The sequence below is a fragment of the Microplitis mediator genome, chromosome 6 (genome assembly GCF_029852145.1).
Source record: "Microplitis mediator isolate UGA2020A chromosome 6, iyMicMedi2.1, whole genome shotgun sequence".
In the NCBI taxonomy this organism is placed as follows: domain Eukaryota; kingdom Metazoa; phylum Arthropoda; class Insecta; order Hymenoptera; family Braconidae; genus Microplitis; species Microplitis mediator.
Window position 1 is genome coordinate 120,803 of NC_079974.1, and position 21,518 is coordinate 142,320.

Below are 21,518 nucleotides of genomic sequence, written 5' to 3' on the forward strand. Positions count from 1 at the left end.
TTTTATTTTTTTTTTATCTACAACGATTTTATAGACAGCCTTTTTTTCTTCACTTTATCTACTGTTGATATTATACTGAGAGAAAAAAAATTAAATTCAAGTAATTTTACTTGATTGAAGAAAATAATTGCTTGGCACTAAAATATTCAAATCAAGCATTTTTTCTTTAGAATGTACATTTTTGTTCTCTCAGTGTACGAACCGAAAAAAAAAAGTCATAATTATTTGAACGATTTAGTTAATCAAACGTTAATTGGACAGACACCGTCGTCGTCTGAGTTTGACTGTTGCTCGACATTTTGCCACTCAGAATTAATATCATCAACATTATTCGCACAACACTGATGCTCAGGTCTTTTGCTAACTACTTTATCATGTGATAAATCATTATCTAAACTACAAACTTCATTCAATGAATTAGCCAATTCATTATTATCGTCATTAACGACACCTCGATATTCATCTGGGACTTGAGAATTACCTGGATCACGTGAATAAAACGAGTAACTCGAGGGTGCCTCTAAATAGTCATTGTCTTTAGAAATATAATAACCATAATGTGCGCCTTGCTGAATAACTTCGTACTGTGCATCCGGAGCTAGAAATCCTCCTGAAGTAGCCATTGTTTCGTCACTGTTACTGTAACTTCGTTCATTGGCATCATCAAGATTTATATCTTGATGCGGCGAGGATGTTTGATTTTGTGGTAATAACGGAAGTGGTAGTCGAGATCGTTTCGAAAGACGTTGTTTAGTCAGTCGTGGTGGAATGTAATCCGACTGTTGTTGTTGTTGTTGCTGCTGCTGTTGTTGTTGTAGTTGCTGTGTTTCATCTGTTAATTCTTTGTCAACGGTCAATTCATATAAACTACTTTCCGGTCCACAGCAGGAAGAAACATCCCCAAAGTATAATTCACTTTCTGATTGCTTACTGTTGGACATTTGGTTGTTTGATTCTTTTTGAAAAGCGTCATTTTCTACACCCTTCAAATTTCTTCGAGACCGTCTGGTTTTTATTACCGCCCCTTCGTGCGCTCCACTGCACTCTGGTTCTATGGTATTTGATATTTTCTCTGTATTTTCATAGTTATCGGAAGGCGTACAATGTTGTAGGGTTCTCAATTCATGAGAATCAACTAAAGAAAAATAAAAAATAATTAAATTTTTCTATTTGATAAATTTAAAAAAGGTAATAAAATTATTATTATTTACCTTCATTGCTATCAAAATTTTCAGGTGATCTTTTAACAGCGACAATTCTCAATGATGGAGGCAATGGTTGAGCTGGTGATGCACCAGCAGCTGGCGTAGAACATGTTGTAGATCCAGCAGAAGACGCGACTTTAGGTTCAACTATTTGCGGTCTTCTTGCTGGACTATTGGGATCACTGTAGGGAGGTGGAGGTCCCCATAGAGGAACAGGAGTCTCAAGCACACTGTAAGATCCTGTGCTGGCTGTATAGGAGGTGTTTTGAGCATTAAGGACGGAGTAAGAAGCGTGCGGTTGTCGGGAGTCAAGAAGACCATAGGGATTTTGTATTGCTGTTGTATTTTCTCGTGTTGAATCATTAACTTCAGCAGCTTGTCTCATAGATTGTGCATGGAAACCATAATTGGAATCGGGAGTCGGTGCTGGACCTCGTGACCGTGACCAGGGTAAGCGCCATCTTCTATTTAAAGAAAATGTATATAGATATTAGTAATGTAAATAAGCGTTAGATGCAATATTAGTTTAATGGTAAATGGAATATTAGATTTTAGTTAATTTTAGTCAAAGGATTACCTAGACGGTGCTAAGTCAGGATTTGGAGTATATAAATTCCCTGGAGTTTGTGCCCACCAGGGATTAACTCCACCACAATCATTGCAACAACCGCAAGAGCCTACTGGTGCCCCAGCCATATTTGCACCACCTCCATGTCCGTAAAGAGATCTGCATCTAATTTATCAATATATTTTATTAGTTTTAATAATAATTTTAAAATAAATAAAAGCATATATATATATCAAAAGTTTACCTCAATTCTAACTGTTCCCAGTACATTTTTTTCTTCTCATGACTGAGTAACTGGTAAACAAGCATACAAGAAAATATGCAAGCTAAAATACCAGCTACAGAAACACCAAAAAGTGCTCGTAAACAAGCGTATAGAGCACCATGGACAGCTTCACAGTGAGGAGTACCTTCAAAAAGTACACCTTGATCGCCACTGCGACCTTGGAGTGCCCCATAACAAGTGCATGATCTGAAATATATGTAATTATTATATATATCCATAGGAATTTATTAAAGGGCTCAACTATTTATAAATTCAAGGGTACATATTCAATAGATTTTAAATAATTTAATTCAAGGCTGCCGAGATAACCAGTATTAAAAGGAAAAATAATATCCCCTTTGACTTTTTTTTATATATGAATATTTAACGTCACACTCAAAGTTATAACGAGACCCTTATATTTATACTCTATTGACTATATCTTTTTATATCTTTATTAATTACCTTGCACGTGCTGTATAAACACACTCGCGAAGACCCTGTAGCCTTGACATGTGGACGACTGTTGTTGTGACCGTGACGAGGACACAGACTAGTGCACAAACGACTCCAACTGAACCGCATACTTTCATCTACATTTATTTTAATTATTATAATTATTGTCAATAGAAAAGTATTTAAAAATATAAATATTTGTATTTAAATTTAAAAATTACCAAAATACTATATCTATGTTTGCGTCTCGCTAAAATCATCGTAAATAATCCCATCAATATTAACTGGAAAAAAAAAAAAAAGAAATTATGATTTTATTTGTATTTTCTACTAGATTATATGTATTGTGATAAATTTTTTTACCATTGTTCCTGGAATGTATGATGGCACAGTCTCAAATAGTGCAAGACTTGCTGTGTGGGCTGATAATACGGCATGAACTGCGAGGAATAGACATCCAACAGCGGCACTAAGACCCCCACAGAGACAGCAAAGCACGACATACTTTTTGCAACAACTACCTTCCCCATTATCTGTTCCTGTAAACAAACCATCGTAAATAAACAATTAGCGTCATATAAATACTATTTCCGGTTGAGCATTGAGATTACGATGACAACGACAACAACAATAAAAATTTATTAAAAAAAAAATATTGTATATCGTTGGTCGTTTGATCTTCATCTATATTTAAGTGAAGTGAAAAATCAGGAGACCGCAACAAATTACAATCTAGTCCTCACTTGCACCTGAATGCTTTAAATTTTTCCAAGGTTTATTTTTATACGAAAATACCTGCGTTCGTTTTGAATCTTGGACCTTTCTACCTGCATCTTGCCATTGATCACAAAAGAAAAGGAAGTCGGAGCTAAAGATTTCATTGTATAGAATTTATAAAAAAACTTTTCTCACGCATGAGAATAATTTCTATGTATTTACAAATGATTGAAAGTTTTTCTTTAAAAAATCGTTTCCCTTTTTCCAGAGAATAAGTATAAGAAAATATATAAATAAAAATATATGAGTCTGTTGCAGAATTGTTTGATGAAAAGAAGTATATAATTTAGTATGGGGAATTTAAAAACGTACCACAAGGATGACGATACTGATTCCGTGGCAAGTGAGTATTATATCCAGTACGTGGTAAATGTGAATGAGAGTGTGGGGTCATTGTGAAAGGATACCCTATTGTTCCTTCCATTGGAGCTTCAGGAGCTAGACGACAGCGTACTATTTGTAGCACTGGATAACTGTCCATAACTTTATTCGATGGTGATCTTGAAGAGGACAAAAATGACCCTGATCTAGATCTCAATGGATAACCACTAGCTGCTACATTTCGCGTTTCATTTGATGTTGCTGCAGATACCGATTGCATTTTTGAAATTTATTATTTTTTTTACTGTATTGCAATTATAATTCCATGATAAATTATTTATAAACAAGTATCTCAATGCCATAATTTATAGTCACTCACAAAAAAAAAATTGAAAAATAACATCAGACTTAATTGCACGTGTCCAGTAACGTGGAAATATTATCTCCGAACTTTTATCAATAACGTTTAAATAGTTATTAAAGACAATAAACATACTGGTAATTTTATTATCACAATAAAATATAATCTTTCTGTTAATAACGAGCCATAATAGTGTCTTGTTGGCGGATAAATCGAAGCTGTCATCACCATGGCCACTCGTTTATCTTTCTTCGAGTTTGCGCGGGACTCTTGATAACAAACTGGTCGATAAAATTTTTTTGTAAACGACAAAAGCGACGCCAGTAAAGCTACAGGGGATGATGGAAAGAACAAGTGTAATCATCAGAGGGATATTCTTTCAAAGGGGATGTAATCCAAGAGAAGAGGGTGAATCATTCACCAGGATATCGCGAGTTGGTACAACAGATTGCATTGATAACAGCTGGGGTGAAAAACACAAGCACAAGGTCACAAGGATCTAGCATATGATCTATGTATGATCATCAGTGATTATTAGCACTGACTCTACTCTGAAATTGACGCGGGAATCACTTCAATACCAAATTGCCACAGCACGAAATACAACAAATCTTTATTGAATTCCGAAAAACGTCCTATGATTATTTCTTAAATAAAATGATTGCTAATTTGAATGATCAATGGAATGATTATAATGAATACGGCCTCTCCGGTTATTCGATTTATTGACAGTTTTTCACATTATAATGTTTGAATTACGGTTCATTATCTATATTGTAACATTTTCAGATTCATTTACACTAATTTGAGTTCGACTGTAAAACCTGTGTGAGATTTTCTTGAACATATAAAAAAACTGTCAATAAATTGAAAAATACTATATGTATTAGACTGGGCCAAAAAAATCGACTATTTTTTTTTTTTTTAACGATACTGTGTAAATATTATTTGGGATGACAAAAAAAAATTATTGTGAAAATTTGAGCTCTAAATTTTGATATTAAGAGGTGTATCATCGCAATTTTGTATTTTTTTTAAATGAGCGGGTTTTTGTCTCATAACTCTCAAACCATCGAGATAAATGAAATCGACTCAGATACATTTTTTGAAGGAAATTTAATGCTCTACAAAAAAAGTCTCTTAACAATTTTCGCTAAGTTCACTCCTTCAAAAGTTATTCAAGATTATTGAAGTCGTTTTACATAACTTCAACCTTGAATAACTTTTGAAGGAGTGAATTTAGCGAAAATTGTTAAGAGACTTTTTTTGTAGAGCATTCAATTTCCTTCAAGAATATTCATTGTCTTTTCCCAGAAACTTATTTTTACATGAATTACAAAATTCCAAAGTTGAACAATCAAATTTTAAAATCATACCAATGTTCAAAGCATGATTATAAGGAAACGGTTCATCTGACGAAAAATTTCAATCAGACTTTTTTTGTAGAGCATTAAATTTTCTTCAAAAAATGTATCTGAGTTGATTTCGTTTATCTCGATGGTTTGAGAGTTATGAGACAAAAACCCGCTCATTTAAAAAAAATCAAAAATTGCGATGATACTCCTCTTAATATCAAAATTAAGAGATCAAATTTTCACAATAATTTTTTTTTGTCATCCCAAATAATATTCACACAGTATCGTTAAAAAAAAAAAAATAGTCGATTTTTTTGGCCCAGTCTAATATGTATTTTGAATGGCCGCAAGAAGTTTTGACTCTATAGCTAAGTAAGTAAATAATGCATTGAAATATTATTAGTATTAGTGTATGGTTCTCTTTAATGAGTTGAAACCCTTATAGATCACATACACATAATGATATATATATATATATTATTGCTGGTAGTTAGTAGCAAGATATTAAGCAAGTTGATCTTTGCCTTGGAGTTTTAGGGGATCTATTGGATCCTGATGCTTTGATTCATCTGTTAATCGAGTTACTCATCGAGGGTGACCAATTCGCCAATCGAACAGCTAGTTGGATTAAGAGGGGTTGAAATAAAAGATAAAAAAGGAATAAGCGTGAGGGAGTGAGTGAGTGAGTAAGTGAGTGAGAATGAGACGACAAGGGTGAAAAACAAGGCGCTGAATGAGCTTGCAATACGACAGAATCGATCGAGCTATATGTAAAAGCGCTGAACACGGTGGATCGGAAATTGAATTTCTCAGCTAGACAACAAAGAAAAAATTTCACCTTTTTCTTTTTATTTCTTTGTTTAATTTTAATATTTATTCATAACTTACTGTAATGATAATCATTAGATGAATTGAAATTATGTAATTAATAAATTTTCACAAACTTAAAGTATCGCGTTTATAATAATGATATGAATTACTTACGTAGATCATACGGTGTTGCATCACAGCGTCTGTTAGGCCGAGGTGGTGGTCTAGGTGGTAATGCAGGAGGTTGATGAATTCTTGATGTTACCGCAGCTATACTGTTATCATTGTTTTCGCTTTCAGGTCCTCGTTTGTCTTGATTACTATACTGCTGATGCTGGTGATAATGATGATGGTGATGGTGATGCGGTTGATGAGTCTGCTGTTGGAGTTGTTCTTGTTGATGATGATGCTGCTGTTGCTGCTGCTGCTGCTGCTGTAATTGAATTTGTTGCTGTTGCGAATGGTCAATGTGACAGCGGCATTTATTTTTTGATAAAGTTGTTGACATCTAAAAATTTAATAATAATTAAATAAAAATATCATAACTGTATTTTAACGGGAATAATAATGTTAATTATTTACTTGGATAGAATCAAAGCCCATAAGAAGTGGACTTTTCGTTTCACGTGCATGAACACTTTGAACACGTTGTGGAGGATCCAGAGCATAAGGCTGCATTGTGTGATTATGCCGGGATAAATTTCGATGTCTCTCAGTCACGCAGTTCTCAAGCGTACCATGATTCCTAATACTGGGCGAGGATGTTGATGATTCACAGGAGATACCAGAGCTGGCACGATGATGATAATTCGCTACAGTGGCGTTAGGTAATGGAGATATAAGATTGGGAGACAAGGTTGAGCTGGTTGTTGTTGTTCCAGTGACAACTATTGAACACATTGCGTTAATATCATCACAACTGGATAAACGATCACGATGATTTGATTGAATTGAAGATGACCCATCGTCTTCTCTAATACCGGAATCACAAACAGGCGAACAAGAAGTCGGTTGACCGATTTCATGATAACGATGACATATATTTGGTTGCCGATGTTTGTCAGTCAGTGGGGATGAATGCTGATGAGTTAATTGACCAGAATTTATTGTACTGTGAAACAAATGAGTGTCTTTTGTCGAACCAACTGTTCGATGACGATGAGATGAATGCTGCCGATGTTTAGAAGCTTGTCGTGGTGAAGTAACAACTTCCGCAGCGTCTGAACTTGAAGTCGTTGGACTAGTTGATCTTTCATCGATGTGTTTATTATTTCTGTGCTTTTGATCCTCTATTGTGCAATGATAATGACTAGGTTTTTCATTACCACCACCATCATTATTATCATTTATTGATGGATGTGACTGGAGCAAGTAAGGTGATTCGGGAGATAATAAATTCCTACTACAGTAGGTATTGTTTTGATGATTTTGTGGATAATGTAACCGGGATTTCTGTGAATCAAAATCAATACGGTTACTTACTGGTCCAATATCGGTTAGATCTGAAAGATCCATTCGTGTGCTGTATGTTGATTCGGTGGCATATATTGGACTGTGACTGGGACGTGATCTTGTGTGTTGAATTGAATGTATAGGTGACTCTACACGACGATTATGCAAATGATTTAATTCCGGTTGCAGTGTCTGACGATTATTACAACTCTTACGATTGTTCCAATTATTATCTTCCTCATCATAATCATGTACTCGAAGATTTCGTGGTTGATTGGTAATATCCGTAATACCACAACTCGGAGATGTACCTCGTTGAGACATTTTTGTAAACCTGTTTTATAATCGTCTATATGTATATATAATAAATACTAACGCCTAATTTAGTTAATTACAAAAGTTGAATTGACGCGGCTCGTTGACCCTCGATTCTCGAATGCTGATCATACTTGTCGGCCCAATGAACCATCGAAAAGGTCCTTGAACGTCGTCATTATCTTAACCGCCGCATCCGGCTACGTCTAGCCAAGCTGTTGCTTTTTCATCTCACAAACCAAAACTTTGATATTTTTTGGATATCCATATAATATTCATCACCACAGTATATCATATATAATAACACAAATGTTGTAACTTTGGTATTACACTTAAAAATAGCACAAACGATTTAACTTTTTTGTTTTTATGATCAGCATCACTGGGGTTTATTTATAATAGAGTATAGAGCGTCTGTCATGAATTCTCACGAATAATAATCAACATACAGAGCAAGAAGATGAAAAAGAGGAAGAAGAACGAGAGCCAACGACTGGGAACGACTCGACCGATCGCGTAACCGAGTACGTCTGATGGTTCAAGTCGGGACAGGAGAAAGAAAAACCGTACAAGTGAAGAAGCGCTGCATCAACCATCAACCATCAAGCATAAAGCATCAAGCGGGGGATATATATAAAAGCAAAGACTTTACTTATACTCCGAATACGAATACGAATACGAATGGGGCCCCATACACTAATACACTACACCAACCGATGAGAGTAAGAAAAGAGAGAAAGATAAATAACAGAGGAAAGAGCGTGAGAACGTGAGAGCCAAGAAGTGGGGATTAAAACGAGGGCCTGGTTTGCTAAAGCAGTTGTATTGCTCACGGTCCTCACGGTTAGAATCACTTGGAATCAGTTGGAATGTGCCTGTACTGGCCTGTACTGGAATGGTATGAGCTCTCGTGCTCCCTCTGGACCTCACCACCTCTCACTCACTTCGGGCCCCTTTTCTATATATATATATAACATCAAGGACCGGCTAAAGAAAAAGAGAGGGGGAGGGGCTCGTCAAGAAATCAGGTAGAGATTTTACAGCAGCATTCTCTTTGATCCAGAAACTGAGCTTACTTCAGATGGCTTCAGATGGCTTCAGTTTGCTTCAGTCTCATATTATCTCGAATGATTGTACACATGTGGGCCCTCTCTGATTTCTATATTTCTCAGAGTTTACTTCTCACTCAGTCTCATCTCTCATGTGCTCTCATCTCTCATGCCTCAGGCCACCCACATATGCGCGTAATCATCGGATCCCACAGAGCAGACCAGAGACCAGACCGAACCAATCATGTTACTTATATACTTGTGTAGTGTTATGTATATATAGTACTTGTTCAAATTTTCTCAGTATAGTCTGTTATTTCAAGATATATATGCTAGTTTTTTCAGAGAAAAAAAATATATACGTTAAGAAAATAAAATATTATTTTATACAAAGTTATTAATCTAATGATAAAAATGTAATTAGATATATCATTAATCATATCTTAATGATAACTGTATGAGTATGAAAAATATATATGTATTTTAAGATTTGTATGAGAAGGATGAAATTGCAGTTTTCTGCAGTAAGTTATTGACAATAACGAAAGTGGTAACTGCAAAAAGATACACGTGTACGCCAAAAGATGGCATTACTTGATGATTTTTCGCTCGGTAGTTTTCTTTTTAGGATTTTATTTAAACGGAATCTGTTGGGAAAATAATAATTTATCCGCAGGAATTGATTTTTGTCAAGTTATAAGATCTATTGTAAGAAAAAGAATAAAAACGGATTCATTTTTTTACGACTGAATGAAACAACAATCGAAAAGTTGTCGAGTCATAAGAGCGAAAATACGTATCCAATTGGGTATTGGGTAAATTGGGTTTGGTAAAATTTGTTGCTTCTCTTTTTGATATGTTTCATAATTTCATCTCTCTTTATCTCTCTTTATCGCTTGGACCATTAAGCTCGACGGCGGTCGGTCGGTTACAACGACGATTCGTCAAATCGGGATAAATGTAGTATCAATAACGTCGAGCAGCTGACGCCTAACAACTCCCAGTAGAGAGCTTCCATATACGAATATACAAATATATACGAATATACGATATACATCGGACAATCGAATGTCAATATGCTGATGTAATCGATACCCATATAATCAACACAATATAAACCATATAATAATAAAATATAAATATTTATATAGGACAAGTTAGTCAGCCCCAACAATGTGCCCTATTTTTTTTTTTTTCCAGTATTTTTTATCTTAATTATTAAGAACTAGAAATAGTTGACGTTGAGGTAAAATAGGCGACAATTGTTAAAAAAAAGTAATTTTTTAATTCGCTTCACTATCCAGGCTGATCAACTTGCCCATATAAAGACCTTGTTTTTTTTCAAAAATAAGGTCTGATTTTACCCTGGATTTTAAAATAAAGAAATAATATTTTAGTAGTCATTAAAAAATAATTTATTAGCAAGTATTACAGTTTTATTGTATATTATTGATAAATAGAAATGAATGATATAGCTATATAAAAATATTGCCGATGGAATTTGTGAAAACGGTTACACGTCCATGTCAGGCAGGATCTTTTGCTCGACTGACCATCAGCGATTTATCATCGGCAGGCGGTATAAGCTTTTTTTTTCGTCACACACAAATAAATTGGAGATATATAAAATATATGTGTATACAACGTAATATTCAATAATCTATATATATAATTCTTTCTAGATTCAAGATACTTGTATACAAGAATCGAAGAAGGAAGCGATCGGCCGATATTAATTTGTCCTAGCTCTTGACTTTCGCGTCGATGTTTGCGGATAAATCGTCCAAGTTTTTTTTTTCTTTTTCTTTTTCTTTTTCTTTTTTTTTTGTATGAGGGTTTAGGGTTTGGTTAAGGTGGAACATCAAGACGGCTGTTTGGGCTCTCCCATCTCGTACCAACCTAAATAATAAATACGAGAGGCTTCTTCGGGGATACCCCGAGGGTGCCATTAGCGGGGTAAGGGCGCATCTATAGGGGTGTTACGGGACTCGTGTGGACCGTATAAGCCTCTATGACTTGCTGTACTCCTCGGACCTTAGACTCATCTCTATACACTAGATCTATACACTTTTTTATTTTTTCTTTTTTTTTCTTTACCCAGTAATAGAAAGAGACGGGAAATAAATGTTGACTTCTTACCGAGTCTAATACACTTAGACAGGATACTAGTACAGACCACGCAAGAATCGAGACAAGTCGCAAAACAGTCGATCCTCCAGACACTTTCTCTCTGTTTTTATTTTTTTCTCTCTTTGCAATCTTTATATTGAATATATATATATAATATTCTCCTTATTTAAATCATTTTTTTTTTTCTTATCACTTTTTAAACTTTTCAACCGTCATATTGAGCTCGCGGTCAGCCCTGAGGGCTCGAAAAATAATAAAAAAAACCCCGAAAAGTCCCGGTGCTCATTTAAAGGATACTAACGACGAATTCGAAGAGTTTTACAGGAAGTCAGTGATAATAGAACGTCATTGTGTGCTTGTGAAAAAAATAAACTTTCTTAAACTTAAGAATAAATATCGAATGTAACAATAGAAATATATTCGACACTTTCTTATACCTTTTATTTAACAAAAGTTTTATACAATATAAATCTATATATATTGATATCTCTATACATATTTATATTTGTAAAGAAATGCATTATCTTTCAAGTTTATAAAATAAAATTTAGCATCATTATAAGTATAAGAGAACAAAATAAACTTAAAAAAAAAGAGGAAATGAACGAAACTGTCGGTGATAAGAAACAAAATGTCTATAACTATATATATGATGTAGGAATATATAATTAATGATCGATCCGTGTATGTCGCAACTGGCAAGTATTCATTAGCCTCGATAAACCGTAAACGAAAGCAACGTACACCAACGGTGTAGCGTATAATCGAGATTCAGCGGTATTATAGGAAGTACCGGTACGGGGTTATAACCGCAGGGTGTTCCTCTCGTTTCTCGATTATTTCCCTGAGAGACCAGAGCGCAGTGTAGGTATATATACAAAACATCAGCGAATGTAGTCGAGTCTAATGACGTGAAAAAACGAATGGATGTCCCAGATCTGGGAATGAGAGCAAGAAGCGAACAAGTAAAGGTATACATAGAGTAGGTTCACTAGGTACGGAAGGGTGAAAATATATATGAAAGCTGGTATATACTATTACCATTACATCTAACTGGTAAAGTTGTAGCTGGTAACTGTAGCTGTAGAGCATCAGAGTGAGTGGGATACTAAGTATCAATAATTGAGCAGCATGGGGTGGTAGTATACCTATAGGTAGTGGAGACGGGAGTGACGGGAGTGGATGGTGTGTTGGGTGGTGGTTGGCCATTTAGCGGTCGAATGTGAGAGGGGTTGACGACGCAATAGGGTTGGCTCTCAATGTGTGCAAGGGATATATCGGAGGATGTATCGGTGGGCCGCGGGACCGAGCTGGCCTGTTATCGACATGTCGAGGATGCCTGGCTGCAATTCCGAGAGGGAACATGATCTCTTGCTCTCTCACGCTCAATTCTACCTCATGTAAGCCTTTTATATACCTGTCTCGCTTCTCTCATACTCGATATGTGGATAACAATAAGGGACCATCCTGTATCATGATACAGATTGAGAAATTCTACAAGGAATTGAAAAATATCATTTTTATTGTTAATAATATAACCAGGCTAAGCTAATAATTGGATACTCTTTCCTATTTTTTAACAGGTTTTAGTCAATACTTTTTATTTATTTTCTTCGATTATTGAATTTAAATCGGTACACGTGATGATGAACAAATAAAACGACCGGTCTGTGTAAACAGCTTAGTATATATAAACATAAATACCAATATATATGTTACATTCAAAGTAGCTTATGATAATACATTTTTGATTATCCAATAATTAACAAATAAAATATTCTCCATAAGTACATACATATATAATACTCTTTAAACAAAATATGTATTTTATAATTAAATTGTTGAAGAAAAATTTTGAAAACCAGAATTTTATTAACAAGTACAAAAAAAAAAACTATAAATAAAATAAAGTATTGACGACTACTTGACTAAAAAGTCGTCACACAGTCTGACGTCACAGAAGTCTTGCAGAGTACTAAAGTATACGAGAGGGTTGAAAGCCACACCGGATGTGCAACTGTTTCGCGGTGATCGAGACGCGAGAAGCGTTTCCTCACTCACCTCCTCGCTTTCACGTTTTAACCTCCATTAGTGACCCAAGCCACCCAAGCCACCCTTGTCCCCCTCTCTTGCTCACTTGCTCTCATACTTTCCTCTTCTCTTCTCATCCCATCCCTCTTCTTCCTTTCTCACTTTCTCTCAGTTTCCTCCGGTAGTTTACCACCATCACACACATATTTCCACTTATATATGTATATATACTTAGAAACCGCTTCCTCCCGACAACTTAATGTTATGTAAAAATACCAGGCGGTATCCAAGCCATCCCTTCTTTAGCTACCCCTTGTGACCCTTGCAACAGCTACTTTTCTTGAATCCTCACCCCCGCACACCCTACCCGGTTAAATATCCAAATACTATACACATTAATGTACAGAGGAAGGAATATAGAGTTAAAACCAGTACAGGCATGAGACAAGGATGCTTCCAATACAATATATATAAAAATAAAAAATTTATACACTGATAGAAAAACTATCTTGATTCAAGAAAAATTTTTTCTTCAAAATGTGGTTCTTGTTTCAAAATTTTTAATTGTTTTAATTCAAGAAATAAGTCCTTGAACCAAAAAATTGAAATTCTCGGATAGAGAAAAAAAATTCTTTGTTTGAGAATTTGATTTTTCGATGAAGCCTTTTTTGTTTTGAAACAAAATTCTGACATATTTCGCTCAAGAATTTCTTGCTCTTGGATTAAGATAGGCAAAATGTAGATTTAAGACATTACCGACTTGTTTCGAGAATGGCGCGATTTTTAAATCAAGATATCAATTTACTCAGCTTGAAAAAAAACTTTTTTTTTTATTTTAAAAATAAAAAGTTTTAAAGTGATTTTTTAGGACTACATTCATTTACTTCAGATATGTTAAAGTAGAAATTTATTTTTAAAAAAATTTTTTTTTTCATTACTTTAAAAACATCTTCTATCAAGGAATTATTACTTGAACCAAAAATTTAAAGTTCTTAAAATAATAATACGACATTTTTAGTTGAAGACAAGTGGTCTTGCTTGAAGAATTCGATAGTATCGATTGAAGATAATATAGTTTCGGATCAAGACACGAGAGTTATCCATCGAAGATACAAAATCTATAGAGCCAAGAAAATCTAAATCAAGACAAGAATTTCTTGAAGCAAGACAATTGGTTTTTTTCAGAAATAAATTCTTGGCTCAAGAAAATATTTCTTGAGTCAATATAAATTTTCTATCAGTGTAAAATCTAAGAAAAAAGATATTATAATAATAATAATAATAATAATAATAATAATAGAGAATAAAAGATAAAACGTGGCGCGCGCAAACCGAACGCAGATGCTCGTCCGGAATTTCTAAATAAACTCCAAGTTTAAACCGCGACGAATAAGTAATAACATCTTTCGGTAGAATCGCCCTGCGTGCTCATGCCTGCATAAACGAGGCATCCGATTTTGTGAATTTAATTGGCTTATCCGTAGATTCACTCCCCAAGTCTCTTGAGAACAAACATTTTTTTTCCTTCCATAGTACTTGTTTTTTTTTTTATTTATGATTAAAGTTACTAAGATTTCCTGAGTTTAAACTTTTTTTTTTTTTTTTGTCTAATGAATTGAGTTCATTGGCTTATTAAATTTAACAAAAGTTATTGGAGTACGTACATTTCTTTTGTTAAATTATTTATTTTATATAATCAGTATACAGTTTATAATCGATATTTAAATTAATTATAGGGAACTGGAAAAATGTTTATTTTACTTTCTAAAAATTTAGCACTTTTTAGAGTTGAAAATGAATTTTTTTCAGTTGTCGGGTAATTAAATGTATTTAATAGTTGTGTCATTTTGTTATTTTTTTTTAAATTTTCGTATGTGATTGATGGAATTTTAATTTGATTATTTTTATTATTGATTGTTAATCTGTTTCGATTGATGGTTGGATTGTAACTAAAAGCTGATAAAACAGAAGCAGAGGGTATTAATGTTAAAGCAGATGATGGAAATGCCGTTGTTAAAATATATTCATTGTATTTAATGCTCGATTGATTATCCGGATGTGCTAAATTCCCACCAGGTTTATTTATAAATTTTTTATTCCATTTATCATAAACTTTTGATTTACATTCACTTGAAGTACATTCTTTTAATGCAGTATACATATATTCGTCTGACGCAGAAGTACTACCAAGTGGTAATGTTATTTTTTTTAAATTATTTAATTTTTCAATTGAATTCGAATCATTTTTCATATCTCGTTTTTGTCGGAAATTAATGTTTAAAAATTTTTCAACTTTTCTGTCCTCTTTATTGTTTATATTCCGTGGCTTATTTTTATTGGTTAACTCATTACTGAATAGTGATAAAAGAGATGTGTCATTATCATGATTAATTTCAGATAAATTCTCTTGATTTTTATTAAATAATTTATTACTACTCATTTTTTTTACAGCCGTAATTGTTGAAAATTCTTCAACGTTTTCTTTTGATCCATTATATTTTTCCAACAATTTTAATTGTTTTTTCTGAATTTAAAAAATATATTATAGAAAATTTGAATAAAAAATAAAATTTTGATTAATTACCAAATAATCGTGGACGGCTTTAACTTTTTTCTGTTCATGGTGACTCAAAAAATGGTAAGCTCTTAATAAGCGTTTTAATAATTTCATTTTTTCATGTAATTCGCCAAAAAGATTATTTATTTTGTCACTTGAATTTGAGGAATTGATTTCTCTTGTTGTGTTTGTCTCGGCAGATTTTCGCGCCAAAGAATAAATTTCAGGTGAAGTTAATTCTCTTGATTTTGGAAATAAAATTTTTTTTTGTTCCTCTTTTATCTGCTCACTGACATCTGTATCTTGAACCTTAAGTTTAAAACAAAACAAAATTTTTTGAATAAAAAAAAAATGCGATTGAAAATTTTTATAACTTGAAATGGATAGAATTTGCATTATAAAATATTGTTGAATAATTTGATTAATACCTTGTATTTTGTATAATTGTACGCATCATTTTTATTATCAACGAGCCACACTAAAAATTTTTGTAAATGTGATGGTAATTTTAAACAAGTTTTTTCTTTAAATTCTTCCATAACAATATTACTTAAAAGTTCTTTAACTTTTTTTATAATTTCCTCTGTTTTTTCTTCCTACGTAATTATAAATAACATGATATAAAATAACATGGCTACACTGTAAAAAATTTGTGGAGTGAACGTGGAGTAGATTTTTTTTATTTATTCACTTTTCTTTGGAGTAAAATTTACTTTGAAAAAGAGTTTTGGAAAATATTCATCATAAAAAAAATTGACAGAGTAAATTCCTGATACACAGTGAGGTCTTTTAAATTTTGGTATTAATATTGAGCGCGGAAAAAATTACGAGCTTTCTTTACATGAATTTGCGCGAAATAATTTTAAAAAATTATACGCAGCTGATAATTAAAACTTTTACACTTATAAAGTTAAAGAAATAGATTTTTTATTTTCCATCATTAATATATTTATTATAATAATCAAAAGATCAAATAATGTAATGTTTTTACTAAAACATTTTATAAATTAAAATCATAATATATAATGTTCAATTATTAACGCCTGAATCAATTATTTATTAAAATAATCAAATTTCTCATAATAAAAAAAATATTTTTATTGGAATCAAATTTATTCAAGTTTTAAAACCCCGGATCGAAGTGAATGCAGATTAAAATGAAATCTGCGTAATTCCAAAATCGCCTAAAAAAAAGTTCCCTATTCACTTCGTATGCGGAGTGATTTTTTTTTAAACTCCAAAACTCCGAGTGATCACGCGAATTTGGATTTAAATAAAATCCACATTCACTCCGTATTTTTTTACACTCTATAATACTGACATTTTCCAGATTTATTTTATCATCCGTTTGATTAATAATTTTATCATGAAATTTATTATTTCTCTGTAATTTTAATCCACGTTTTAATGCTTCATTTTTTTCAACCTATTAAATTAAAAAAATAAAAATTTATTAAATTTATAAGATAATAAATTTGAATATCTGGCCATACTTGCTCAAATATTTTGTCAACAATTTCATCGGCAAGTGCTGCATTAACACGAAAATGTATTTGGGAAACATCTTTAAACTTATCTTCATTCTTATTCTCAAGTTCCCTAGCAAATCGTGTTAGTTTAAATTTTTTTTTATAATATATTTTATTTTCAGAAGGAAATGAAAACCTATTAAAATGGTTTTTTAAAGATTCGTGTTCTTTTGACGGGAAATTGGATTTTTTCATATAATACCTGTGGCTTGTAGAATTTTTAAATTTTAAATTTTCATTATAATTTCGAGATTTAATTTTATTATTTTTACTTTTTACAGATATACGATCTATTTTATTTGACACTTGCATTAACCCACGACCGAATTTTATTCTCATATCATCTTTATCGTCATAATATTCCCACGGCCAATTTGATGGCTCTACAATCGATTCATGATGCATTATCGGCATACCATTTACAGACAATCGCTTTTCTCTTGAATCTACTTTTTTATTTATTTTTTTATCAAGTGATATATCTATTTTTCTAACTGGTTTTTCATTGTTATTCTTAGATAACTTTAAATAACTGAACCATTGATTTTTGTTTAAATAATCAGGGTCATAATTTTCTGGTTTTGTATTTGAAATCTAACGGAAAATTTTTTAAAATTATTTATTTTCGTCAAAATATAATATGGATACAAATAAAATAAAATATTATTTTTAAAATCTAAACCTGTGTAAGAGTATCAATTTTATCATCGATTGAATTTCCTTGTTCGATTCCTCCTTTGAACATATCATCGGTAGCTTTAAGAGCATGATAGTCACTTCCAGATGACGAGGTATTCCCTATTTCTGGAGATGATCTAAAACAATATTCCCACAAATTTATGTAATAATTTTACTCCCTTAGTGTTATATTATCATCCCGGGTAAAAATATTTAGCCGAAATTTCGTTGAAACAGTAAAATTTTATCGAAAGAGGCTGAAAGTTGACCGAAAACACGTCGAAAACTTTATGTTCTTAATAAATCGGCCGATATTAGGTTTTTTTTTAAGCCTAGTCTTCACTACCTGAGCCTTCGTTCGGGTTTGAAATTACTTTGGCTTGAAATTTTTTTACTCGGGAGTAGTTATTAATTTTGTTTAATATTTAACACAAAAGTTATGTTAGTGTGTAACATAAGTCGATTGTGTAAAATTTGAAATTTTTTAAACTGTCCACTATGCAAGTACAGCAAGGATAGTAATAGTCCACTGATAGAAAAACTATCTTGATTCAAGAAAAATTTTTTCTTCAAAATGTGGTTCTTGTTTCAAAATTTTTAACTGTTTTAATTCAAGAAATAAGTCCTTGAACCAAAAAATTGAAATTCTCGGATAGAGAAAAAAAATTCTTTGTTTGAGAATTTGATTTTTCGATGAAGACTTTTTTGTTTTGAAACAAAATTCTGGCATATTTCGTTCAAGAATTTCTTGCTCTTGGATTAAGATAGGCAAAATCTAGGTTTAAGACATTACCGACTCGTTTCGAGAATGGCGCGGTTTTTAAATCAAGATATCAATTTACTCAGCTTAAAAAAAAACTTTTTTTTTTATTTTAAAAATAAAAAGTTTTAAAGTGATTTTTTAGGACTACATTCATTTACTTCAGATATGTTAAAGTAGAAATTTATTTTAAAAAAAATTTTTTTTTTCATTACTTTAAAAACATCTTCTATCAAGGAATTATTACTTGAACCAAAAATTTAAAGTTCTTAAAATAATAATACGACATTTTTAGTTGAAGACAAGTGGTCTTGCTTGAAGAATTCGATAGTATCGATTGAAGATAATATAGTTTCGGATCAAGACACGAGAGTTATCCATCGAAGATACAAAATCTATAGAGCCAAGAAAATCTAAATCAAGACAAGAATTTCTTGAAGCAAGACAATGGGTTTTCTTCAGAAATAAATTCTTGGCTCAAGAAAATATTTCTTGAGTCAATATAAATTTTCTATCAGTGTCGTTAATTCAAAACAGTGACAGAAAAAAAAGATAAGATCCTTTTTCTAAGGATAACGACAAAGTAGACTTTTAATAAAAAAATATGTGCAACATACAGATCTAAAGGAATGTCATCCAAGTAATTGGAGATGTCATCATCTTGAATCGTTCTTTTGTACTTTTGGTTATCATCTTGAGAATCAGATTCCGCAAGAGCCAACTGAGCCTCGTGATCTTGATCTCTGTGATATCGAGCTTCATGTCTGTGAAGAGTTTTAAATTAAGAAAAAAAATTCATGATCATACCTCATTGATTATTCTTCAACTGCTAACCCTTTAACCTGATTCTCCTTATAATTCTCTCCTCCATATCCTAAATTATCCATAAGTTCGTTATCACTGTTATCATCGTCATCATCATCATCATCATCATTACTGTCATCATTCTGTAAATCTAATATGAGTTATAAAAAATTTACTAAATGATCTTTAACGTTACATTAAATATTTTCTACGTACCATTTTTAAATTGAAGGCTGTTTCTCTTAAATGAAAATTTTCTAGAATTAAAATTTTTCGGACTAAGAAAAACTGTCTTAGGTTCTACATATTGTTCAGTTTTATTATTCATTTTTTTAATTAGAATTCCTCTATCTTTTACGGGCTTACATTTCTCTAATTAAAAAATAAAAAATAAGAATAAAAATACAAAGTCAAATTAATTTTAAAACCGTAAATAAATAACACCATTACTAAAATTAAAAATAAAAAAGTTAATGAGCATTAAAGTAAAATTTTTAGGAAATTAACCTCGATGATCAATATCATAATCATTGTATTCAAGAACACCATCGTTATGAAGATTCAATCTCCGATTTCGGTTTTTAAAGTAAAAATCATTATCGTTATCAAAATAATCTTGATAATCTTCATCATCATCATAATCATCATAAGTACTGACAACTGGCTTAATATAATTTCCATCATGGTCCCAATGACGTTTTCTATTAACTGCCCGAACATCTCTGGTTGCAAGTAATTTACGTCTCGTTTCAGGATATTTATTGCTGTTCATTTGAGGGTAAATCATTTGATCTATCCACTTCAATTCATCTTTGGCTTTAAGTACGTCCTTTAGAAAATTATTTAAAGCCGGACTGTTTCTTTCTCCATTTTCTATCTAAAAATTATATCATATTATTTTCAATTATCTTTTAGTTCAACAAAAAAAAATTTTTGCACTATCAATTAAAAATAGAAATTTTTGTAGGGCATGAAAAAATTTCATTTTTTCTATAATAAAAAATAGATGAAATATATGAAGCCAAAGAATTAGTAACGTGATTGGATGATTACAGCACAGAAATATAGACAATTGACACAACAATATACATTTAAATAAATATATGAAAACCGATACGCGCGCGAAACAAGTAGACTATATATATATATATATATATATATACATATAAATGAGCAAGTAGCAGAGGGCAGATATCATGTTTGAAGAAAACAGACATCAGAGAATAAACCAGAGAGTAAAATATAAATCAACATGTATAACTTTCACTCTTTCTCTGTCTTTTACTTTTTTTATTCTCTTCCTCTGGTTGTGACAATCCAACTGTACTCACTACTTTCTCAACTTTTTCCTGCTCTGGTTGACAACTTATAAAAATAATAACAATAGTAAATGATAAAAAAAAAAAATAGAAAAGCTCAACTATTTTTTTTTTCGTCGCGTGCTTCCTTTCGTGGACACACGAGAAGACAATGGCATTTTATACATACAGTAAGAGAGAAAGAGAGAAAAAAAACAAGAGGGTGAGAAAAAGAAAGAAGATATGGCGGTGCGTTATTAAAAATTCACTCCCTCCAGCAGTTGAAGTAGCCTCTGGCAATCTGCATCTCATTCCCAGCGGGCCCTTGCCACCGCTCTTACAACCGTTCGTCGTCCTTTACTTCTTGTGTTCTACTTGTGTGTGCCAGTCCATCGGTCTTCTCTCAACCTACTACTACCACTAGATGTTCTCGTCGTTGTCGTCGTCGTCGTCGTCGTCTATACTACTTCTATCTAGTATACCAACGTCATCTATACTCTTCTATTCAATCCAGCCCATTTCCTTTCGCGTTAAATTCTTACCTGACAAACTCTCTCTCATCTCATGAATTTATTTTTATTTTTTATCCGACCGGACGCCGGAAGCGTTACCAGCGAATCAACCGATAAATTATTTTTTTTTTCTTTCTTTCTTTTATTCTTTTACTCTACTATGATGTCGTAGTCGCGGAGTCATCAGACAAACACTGATTGTTGCGATATGATGGCAAGCTGATGGCGGTGGCACTTCTGTCGCCGATGGCAACACTTTTTTTTTATTTTTTTTGAAAATTTGGC

At 32.4% G+C, this 21,518-nt stretch overlaps 2 protein-coding genes across 8 annotated transcripts in view; both read right to left on the reverse strand.

Moving 5' to 3' along the window:
- On the reverse strand, positions 1 to 8,648 carry LOC130669588 (uncharacterized). The gene is made up of 9 exons (XM_057472571.1): positions 6,701 to 8,648; positions 6,293 to 6,626; positions 2,858 to 3,033; positions 2,716 to 2,778; positions 2,504 to 2,631; positions 2,018 to 2,245; positions 1,783 to 1,938; positions 1,212 to 1,669; positions 1 to 1,135 (listed from the first exon to the last, which is right to left on the reverse strand). The coding sequence occupies exons 1-9, from the start codon at positions 7,892 to 7,894 to the stop codon at positions 243 to 245; spliced, it is 3,630 nt and encodes a 1,209-aa protein (XP_057328554.1). The 5' UTR covers positions 7,895 to 8,648; the 3' UTR covers positions 1 to 242.
- Positions 8,649 to 14,803: 6,155 nt separating this feature from the next.
- The window catches only part of LOC130669953 (protein PFC0760c-like), a 34,311-nt gene continuing 27,596 nt past the window's right edge, over positions 14,804 to 21,518 (reverse strand). For 4 of the 7 annotated variants that reach the window (XM_057473118.1, XM_057473117.1, XM_057473119.1 and 1 more), the window contains 10 exons: positions 19,931 to 20,300; positions 19,640 to 19,795; positions 19,454 to 19,574; positions 19,237 to 19,383; positions 17,864 to 17,996; positions 17,146 to 17,775; positions 16,974 to 17,078; positions 16,081 to 16,248; positions 15,680 to 15,961; positions 14,804 to 15,619 (listed from right to left, as the gene is read on the reverse strand). In XM_057473118.1, the coding sequence (XP_057329101.1) occupies positions 14,822 to 15,619; positions 15,680 to 15,961; positions 16,081 to 16,248; positions 16,974 to 17,078; positions 17,146 to 17,775; positions 17,864 to 17,996; positions 19,237 to 19,383; positions 19,454 to 19,574; positions 19,640 to 19,795; positions 19,931 to 20,300 (2,910 nt within the window). In that variant the 3' untranslated portion in view covers positions 14,804 to 14,821. Of the gene's footprint in view, positions 15,620 to 15,679; positions 15,962 to 16,080; positions 16,249 to 16,973; positions 17,079 to 17,145; positions 17,776 to 17,863; positions 17,997 to 19,236; positions 19,384 to 19,453; positions 19,575 to 19,639; positions 19,796 to 19,930; positions 20,301 to 21,518 lie in introns of those variants that run through there. The other 3 variants (XM_057473122.1, XM_057473124.1, XM_057473123.1) reach the window with 3 other exon arrangements.